At 42.4% G+C, this 9,494-nt stretch overlaps 1 protein-coding gene across 2 annotated transcripts in view; it reads left to right on the forward strand.

The window, feature by feature from the left end:
* The window catches only part of hars (histidyl-tRNA synthetase), an 18,147-nt gene extending 14,084 nt beyond the window's left edge, over window positions 1–4,063 (forward strand). For both annotated transcript variants that reach the window (XM_005751854.1, XM_005751853.1), the window contains 4 exons: window positions 438–710; window positions 815–931; window positions 3,275–3,421; window positions 3,507–4,063. In XM_005751854.1, the coding sequence (XP_005751911.1) occupies window positions 438–710; window positions 815–931; window positions 3,275–3,421; window positions 3,507–3,563 (594 nt within the window). In that variant the 3' untranslated portion in view covers window positions 3,564–4,063. The remainder of the gene's footprint in view (window positions 1–437; window positions 711–814; window positions 932–3,274; window positions 3,422–3,506) is intronic.
* The last annotated feature ends 5,431 nt before the right edge of the window (window positions 4,064–9,494 follow it).

The raw sequence follows: 9,494 nt of genomic DNA on the forward strand, positions 1-9,494 counted from the left end.
ACCGTTTATGTCAGAACCGGTGCCATCATGGCACCGGACACCGGTACCCATCCCTAAGTATGAGTGCTCTATAGCAATGATCTGGTTTCCATGTGGACAAAAAAGGTTTTATACTGGTCATGCAACCCTGTGAAAAACTAGCACACCCTTACTGGTTTTCAGGGTTTTCCATTAGGTCATGGTACCTGGTACCATTAGCATACTAATTATGTCACGGGACGCTCGGCCGTGTTGCTATAGCAACAATCAACCACTTTAGGTGGTACTCGATTGTAAGTGAAAACCAGTCGATCCGAGTTGAGTGAACCTTGGCAAGTGAATCCGAGCAGGTAAATGGAAAAGGGGCTTTTGTTTCGTCTCTCTGTTGTTTTTGTTTGTTTTTCTGTTCTTCATTCTTCCCTGCCTGGATATGGACTTTGAATTTCTGTCTTCTCTAGGTGGTGTTTGACCTTAGTCTGGCCCGGGGTCTGGACTATTACACTGGAGTGATCTATGAAGCCGTGCTGACTCAGGCAAGCGCAGTCTCAGCCGCTAATGAAGCTCAAAACGGCGCCAATGCAGAAGAGAGTGTGAGCGTGGGCAGCGTGGCGGGAGGGGGCCGATACGATGGCCTGGTGGGCATGTTCGACCCCAAGGGGAGGAGAGTCCCCTGTGTGGGTGTCAGCATAGGTATCGAAAGGATCTTCTCCATCATGGAGCAGAAGGCTGAGGTAATGTCTCGCCTGATATCTGTGAAATAAAATTGAAGCTGGAGCAGCTTTACTGTTCTGTGAATGATGCACAAGTTCAACAGTGACATTGTTTTATTGTTCAGGCCTCACCGGAGAAGGTGCGCACCACAGAAGTTCAGATCATGGTGGCATCTGCTCAGAAGAACCTGCTGGAGGAGAGACTGCAACTCATCTCTGAGCTCTGGAATGCTGGCATCAAGGTAGGTGTGTGGCAGGGGGGTGTCAGGACAGATCAGGGGGGAGATACCGTCAACAACCCCACCCTAAGAGTTTGGGTACCTTGTGTATCCACCAGGGGGAGCAGTGTGGCTGCTTTATCCGGTCTTTAAGTCTGACTTCATCAGCCGTTTCTGTGTCCAAACTCTGCTTCAGCTCCCAAAGTCAAACGAACGCTGTGGCATCACTGAGAGTTAAAAACTGTTTAAATTCATCTTTAATCATCAGTGTTGCTGCTTTACCAGGTGTAACAATTAAGTTTAACATCCGGGCATCAATGAACACAGAAGTTATTACATTTAACGGAGTTAGAAGTTAGCAAGCAAACAATTTATTTACATAGCACTTTCAGAACAACTCCCAGCTGAACACCAAGTGCTGTACACTTGACATGCCAGAAATGATACACAGAATAAGTTAAAATAAAATAAAGTTAGCAGGAAGTTAGCTCACTAGTTTGCACCTAGACATGACGTAGCATGTTCTGACAGAGATTTCTGAAACACTTCAAACGTACAGCTCTGCTGTCACTTCCAGCATAAATGAAGACAGAAAACTAAACAGCAGTGACGTTTGTAGGGTTACTGAAGTTTGGCTAGCTGCTATATAATGATGTGCTACGTGACCGCTAGCAACACAGCTATGTTAGCGTAACATAAACCACAGGTTCCCAAAGTGTTTGTGGCGCAGGGGGGGGCGCAGAGCCATTGCAGGGGGGGTGCAGTATGAAAAGAAAAAAAGAACAGCATCATGGACAGGTTTTTGATGGGGCGCCTACAGAAACGCAAAGCAGGAGATGAAGCATCGCTGAATATGTTTCCAAACCAAAGACTAGAAAATATGGTGAAGCAACTCTTCCCTTTGGCTTCACCAGGGTTGGTTTTCCCTGCGTCGGGAGCAGCGCTGGGCTCTTCAAATCACGGACAAACAGCATCCCACATTCTTGATCTTTAGTTCACAAACACTTGTTGTAATGACTAACTGCTCCTGACATGTTGGAGATGTTTGCTCTTTATACAGTAAAGTTACAGCAGGATACAAATAACATCAGGCTGATCCTGCCACAGTTTGTTCCCTCGGTTCAAACAAACAGGATCCCACAGCTGTTTATGTTTTTGAACCCATTTTGCACAGAAAAGCATTTTTTGAAAAATGCATTGATGTTGAACATTATTACACAGGAAAAAACAACTACACGTAAAATAATCACACGCTGACGCCTCTGCCTTTGTAAATGGAGGGACAGTAACTGCCTGTAAAACCTGCAGACAGTCAGATTAACAGTATTTCGTCTCTATCATTCTGCAGTTCATCTCATGTAAACAATAACGTGGCCACAGCGTGACGTGGAACAAAACGCATACGTTTGACGCTGCGTGACCAACTCTGTATTCCTCGTCCACACGTAAACGCAAAAAAGGGGTTTTAAAAAATCTCAGTTTTCGGTGACTCGAAACGGCGTTTATGTGGACGAAACAGCTGCGCTTTCAAAAATACCTGTGTAGGTACGGACGCAGCGTAACAGAGTTAGTAGTTTATTTTCTTACTACCTGCAGGTTACTTGTATTTGCTTAATTGTTTACTGAATGTTTGAGGTGTGAAATAAACTGCAATGGAGCAAAATATGGGCGTGTGTGTTTGGAGGATGTGTGCGTGTGTGCACGCGGGGAGGGGGGCGTGATCATTTTTCTTGTAAAACAAAGGGGGCCCAGCAAAAAAAGTTTGGGAACCACTGAAAGATACAAAACATGAAAACATGTTAAAAACACCACAGCCTTAACAAAGACTGAAGCAGGGTTGATATGTCATCACTTAAAGACCAGATACTGCAGTCATAATTATGATGGAGTCATTATGTTCAAGCCTGTCTTAATGAGCAGGCCAGCTGCTCTCCATCCCCACAGACTAATATTTTTTTAACTATGCAATCAAGAAATTATTAACAACTGGTGGAAGCTTTTTAAGACTGACAATGAATAAATAAACACAACACATAAATCAACAATTTTAAGGGCAGCTTTCAGACAGGTAAGACAGCCCAGTCATTAGCATTACAGCACATGTCAGTGTACGGTGGTGTGAAAAAGTGTTAGCCCCCTACCTGATTTACTGTACGTTTGTCACACGTGAATGTTTCAGATCATCAAACAAATTTAATGTTAGACAAAAATATTACAAACTGCATTTTGTGTTTACTTATGTCATCTTTGTCTAATATTTAAATTCGTTTGATGATCTGAAGCATTTAAGTGTGACAAACAGGAAAAAATCTAAATCGTGTGTGCGTGCGTGTGTGTGTGTGCGTGCGTGCGTGTGCGTGCGTGCAGGCTGAGGTGATGTACAAAAAGAACCCCAAACTGCTGAGTCAGCTGCAGTACTGTGAGGAAGCAGGAATCCCCCTCGTGGCTATACTGGGAGAACAGGAGCTGAAGGATGGAGTGGTGAAGCTGCGTGTAGTGGCAACCAGAGAGGAGGTATGATGCACGCACACCAAGTCATTGTAATCACACACATAAAGAAATGCTCACACGCTGCCCCCCCCCTGCTGTTTGTGCACAGGTCGATATATCCAGAGCAGATCTTATCAGTGAGATCAAGAGGAGAACTGAGGCTTAGCCGCTTCCTGCTTGTTTAGCCATAAACCAGCCGCGTTATCTCATGGGCTCTTCAGAACCGTGTACAGAATTCATTCCCTGGTCCACTACAGAGCAAAGACACAGCAGCCACGTGGACTGGTGTTACACAGCATGTGGTGCTCATGAGCACAGCAGGAAGCTAACAGGGAACATGTTTAAATGAATGATGTTGCTTGTAATGTGCTTTCGGGTGTGTAAAAGATGCCTCACTCGTTGTCATTGTTCACATTGTTCAGTAGGGTCTCTGGTGAAGAGATGGTAGATGGAAATCACACCAAAACAGTCAGTGCACTATTTAAAAAAATACATAGGAGGATAGCTGTAGTGTTTAAGACCAAGACTGAGAAAATGTTACACATTTGTTTTCTACATGAATCACGTCATGATTTACTGCAGTTAAAGTTCTAAGAATGCTCCTGTCTGTATAAAATATCCTGTACTGCCCAGTGTCTCAAATAAAAAGCTTACATTTTGCTCAAACCTGGGAAAAGCTTCTGGTTTCCACATCTGTGAGAATGTGAAGGTCCTCTTGGATGAAGACGATGCTCCCACCACCAAACTCCAAGCTGCCAACTTTACATGTGTCTTTTAAAGGGCTTAAAAAAGTCCAATAGAATTACTCGGCTGATAATGTGCTGGGGCTGTCCTTAAGCAGCATCATTAGAAGGCACAGCATTTCATTGCTATGCAGCTGCATTGACACCTGACGCGGTGCAATGGGCACACTGATGGTTTTGAACCTCGTGGTCAGCTCAGTACTTGGGATGCGTTTCCTCTGGGCACTCGTGTGCTAATCCTGCAGCAGTGCATCTCAAAATACGAAAATATTGTGACGCTCTATTATGTATTTCAGAAAGATAAACTTGATCACCACAACCTCAAGAGGCTCATCGTGAAAGTAGATCCCAGCTGTCTTTGCTAATTATGGATGTTTAGTGGGCTTTAGTGAAGGTGACAAATGATCGTATGGCCTTTGACAGTGGGCTCATCTCTGCTTGTCCTCCTAGACCTCAGTGCAATATTTAACACTGTTGAGCATGCTGTAGGTGCAAACAGATTTACTCCAATTTGGTCATGTAAATGGGGAGTGGTCTTCAGTTCTGTGCTAGTACCAATTCTGACCATTACGCATGCTTTCCTTAGGCAGTATCACTGGAAGGCACAGCATATTCATTGCTATGCAGCTACCCAGCTTTAGCTATTAAAGCCAGATGACACACACCATATTAGTTAGGCTGCAGGGATGTCTTAAAGATAAACATGTGGATGACATTGAATTTCCTGCTTCTAAATTCAGATAACACTGAGGTTATTGTACTTAGCCTTAAAAACCTTAGAAACATGGTATCCAACCACATACTTAATGTGGATGGCATTACTTTGGCTTCCAGTAACACTGTGAGGAACCTTTTTAGTCATTTTTGAGCTTCTTGAATGTGCATGTTAAACAGTTATGTAGGACTGCTTTCTTGGATTTGTGTAATATCTCTAATTAAAACTGAAAAACTTCCTGTCTCAGACTGATGCTGAAAAACTGGTTTTTGCATTTAATACTTCTGGGCTGGACTATTATAATGATCTAACATTGGACTGAAAAACTCCCTGATAGTCAGTTGATACAAAAACGTGAGAGTACTGACAGGGACTAGAACGAGAGAGCAGATTTCTCCCATATTCTGTTAAATCCAGAATCAAATGTAAAAATCCTTCTCGTACAGAACTGTTGATGTAACTGAGATATAAATAAAATTGACTTAAAGTGCTGACAGGGTGAAGAAATTGGTCTTCTTGGGATGTCCATTTCGTGGCCCGTCTCTGATATCCTCTGTTGTATTAAACTTGATCTTCAGTTTGGAAATACTACTTGGTTTCGTGGAATACGAGCTTCCACGAACATCAAACACGGCTTTGAGCACAGATAAGCTGAAGTGGATCTGAGTCCATGCTCATAGGTGCAAGTTTTGCTGGCAGCTTATTTGTTTTGTTTTGTGCCCATCAAAATAAACTCCAACGCCATAGATTCTCAGCAGGGCTGAGGATTCGGCTGCCACATTAATAATTGACATATGAAATGATCTCGGGGGCCAAATGTAATTGTATAAAACAGCCCTGGTTTAGAGCCTGTTTCTACCCAATGAACCATCACACAGACCCACTGTATGCTTCTCATATGTCTCAGTTTATCTGTGTGCAGTTACCTGGAGGGTCAGAAGCTATTTCCTCTGTCACAGTTGTTCAAACAAAGCCTCACCTTTAGTAGTGCCGTGCACGGCTTACAAAGCTCCTCCTTCATTTCAAAGTCGCCCGTAATCCCACGCACAAAAGTTGCTAGCTGTGTTGTGTTTGTGACGTCTGCTGTCTCATCACAGGCCAGAGAAAAGTTCCCCACCCCTGATGTATAGCATTTAAACCGCAGCACTCCGACGTTAACGCTGTATTCACGTTCATCCGGTTACTTGAAAGTAGTGATGGTGACTTGAGCTGATGATGTCACTGTATCTACGTCCAGCTTTGAGATGGTGTTGGTGTACTTCAAGCACGTAGGTCTGGATGGCAAACTTAAGGCCCGGGGCCCAGAATCAGCCTGTCAAAGGCTCTAATATGGCCCACTTGATGACTTTGGAATATATGAAGGAGGGCACAAATTTTGGACTTTAAAACTGTATTTTAAAGTTTTATCAGATTTTCCTACAGATAGAGTCCTCTCCCATTCACATTACACCAAGTAATGAATTAGATTAGATACTTTTTACTTTAGACTTAAAAAAAAAAGCATAAATAAATGAAACTGTTGAATTACTGAAGAACTCTGTTTTTTAATTACAAGTGTCCGGGCACTAAGCTAAGAGAATCTTTGCAGTAATTTTACACATTTATTTATTTGTTCTGCTGCATTCACAGAATAATCACTTACAGTCATACAAAACTGAGACATACTGTTAAAACTGCACTTGTTTTTCTCATATTAATTGCAATTAAATGTGTCTTGAAACATCTTTACACTGACAGAAAGGGCAGTTTCACTGGTTTGGCCTACTTAAGATCACAGCGGGCTGTAAGTGGCCCACGATGTAAGCTGAGTTTGACATCCCTGAAGTAGGTTATACGATGGCTGGGAACTAAAGCTGCGCCTGATGCTACACACCTAGAATAAACCAGCGAGGTAGTGTCTTATTAAACATGGAAAGCATTGTTTACAACTACTGCTGTGCTACTGAATGTTTGTTAAGGAATCAAAACAAACTGAATGCAACAAACTCGTCCCCAAAAATGTGATTTTGGAACACATGGAAAGCATGGTCGAACAGACAGCGTGAAACGTTTAGTAAAGACCAAATACTCAGAGCATCATGGGAAGCCTCGAGCAGCTTCGGCCAACTAAGGGAGGATTCAAGGTCAGCTAATCCAGCCCAACTGTAAGACTCCTCTTAAAAACACAGAAGCCAACCTGAAAGCTGAAAACTGTGAAAAAACTGAAGCTGGCTGCAGTGGCTAACAGAACAGCTGACGTGCAGTTAAACAAAGGCTCCAAAAGATTTATTATGACATTTAACAGATGGTGTGTTGATGGACTAATGGATGGATGGTTTTTTTTCCATAGATTGGAATTAGCATTTCCATTTCTTTAAAGTGAACAACACAACCATTTTAGCTGAGGAAATATCTGATTACATTCTATGATAATCAGTTAAAAGGTTAAGTAGAGTCGTCTTAATTCACAGGAAGTGTCCAACAGATTGACAGGTGACAGGACATGATGTACATATAATGGAGCAGGGAAGATGGAAACAGTTAGAACATGTGATTTATTCTTTTAATGGATCATCAAACAGTTTTTAAGACAGCCTGAGTAATATAAATTACAAGAGAAGTAATTGAAGCATTAAGTAATAAATGCATAAACAAGCTTTTCAGTATCACTCTGAGGCAGGATGTTTCTAATTTTAGAGAGATTACACAAATGTAAGAAAGCTGTCCTAGTATTTGTTTAATGTTGGTATTTGGTATTCTCTCACCCCCTTTTGTTCATGTCCAATCATCTTTGCTTTCACTGAGAAGAATGAGGATCCGCTGCACACTAAAGAAACTGTTTCCCTGTCATAAAAATGTGCACAAGTAATTTGTCAGTCAGTTTTAATCAGGGTCCGGGCTCCTTGTGTCTGTGGTGTTTAAAGAGTCGTAATTCCATCGCTGATCTCTCTTCCGTTCCAATGCAGCTGTAAGTTGTGTAGCTGTAGTGGTGTGTCCTGCTGTAAATCACGTGATCAAATCACATGATTACCCTCTGCTGTGGAAAACGTGGTGTAGATGTTAGCACCGGTCATCTGGATGCACACTTTCTCACAGTGACCTTGTATTGCTTACAATACAAGCAATAACACACAGTTGGTAAGCACACACATAAAGTGGCAACTAAAAAAATCTTTATTTATACAGCGCCAAATCACAGCAACAGTCACCTTAAGGCGCTTTATATTGTAAGATAGATCTTGTTTATGATGCATTATACTGCTGAGTTATAAGAAATACTGTTTTTGGAGAGTCAGGACTTTGCTTTTTCTGATAGTAGAGGAGACAGAGAGCACATCACCCCCACCGTTGTTGAAGGCAGACAAAATAGGGAGCCAAGGCCATAAGTCAGGCTCGCTAAGAACGTTTAGGCTTTTACGACTAGGTGGGGGCCACTAGAGGCTAGAAGAGCTTGAGTAACCCTCCACCAGTTTGATGTTTGCTGTGTCCCTCTGCATGCACGTCTCCCCATCCGGATGGTTTATATTCATAAAGTGTTGAATTGTATGGAATAAAGGATTGTTGATTGAGCATTTATACACCGAGTAGTGTCCTTCCTTCAGCCCAAAGATCGAAAGAATTGGGAGGATTTAACAATTTGGTGCTGTGTGACCCGGATCTTTGATGTGCTGAGGAAGGCAGATTTGGCCTGTGGTGAGATCGTGAGGCCAGGCGAGCAGAGGACCGGTCCAAATATAAAAAGCTAAGCACAGCCTGTTGTATTATAAATACCAAATGTGCATATTGGGCTTTCCAAATTAATCTGTTCGCTGAGTTACACGCATTTTCACATTAAATTTGTCGGTGTCTGGTTTTCGGCACGAGATACTAACATCATGAGTTGAGGCTGAATTCCAGTGTCATAGGAACTGGCTCTAGCAAGATACTAAAAACATTCTATGTTGAGACTAGAGTTGCAGCCCACGTTACCCTCCACATTTAACGTTGTGTATGACTGGCTTCTGTTGCAAGAAACGGGGAGAATTTCTAAGACGCGGCCAAAGTTCAGCATATGAAATAGAGGTGAAATAGAGTCTGGCTTGTGGTGCGCTTGCATTTCAAAGGTGAGCTCAGAGGTTTCTGTGTGTTTTTGCGTGTGAGACGCGCTCTCTGTGTGTTTCATTGTGTGAAATATGAACATGGTGACAGTGACGGTTAATGTGAGAATTGGAGGGCACTAGTGCGAAGAAAATATTTTATGATCTAAGGTTGACGCCTAGTGGACCTGTGGAAATTAATTTTGCCCTGGGGTTGGCTCTCCCACCGTACGTTGGACACGGTGTATGGACCAGAGGCGTCTGGAGGTCCAGGTTTATCACCTAAGAGCCCTCAAACGATAACAGAATAACACTGAAACCGCTGTGTCACAGATTCATTTTATTAACAGCTTTCCCACAGTGAGTTGCATCAGCATTCATTCACAGCACATTTAAGAAGGATTCAGATTAATACAGTGATCTTACAGTCAGAATGATCCTGACAGAGTGCCACTGTAAATGATCTTTCATCAGGTCAATTTTAAAGTTCAGTATTTCAAAGCAGGACTTATGAAGAATCATACTGACATTAGGACTGTAACAATATGTACTTAGGCAAATGAGTATTTTGTCCACATCATCCT

This window comes from Pundamilia nyererei, unplaced genomic scaffold (assembly GCF_000239375.1).
Source record: "Pundamilia nyererei isolate P.nyererei 1_Seehausen unplaced genomic scaffold, PunNye1.0 scaffold00330, whole genome shotgun sequence".
Lineage (NCBI taxonomy): Eukaryota > Metazoa > Chordata > Actinopteri > Cichliformes > Cichlidae > Pundamilia > Pundamilia nyererei.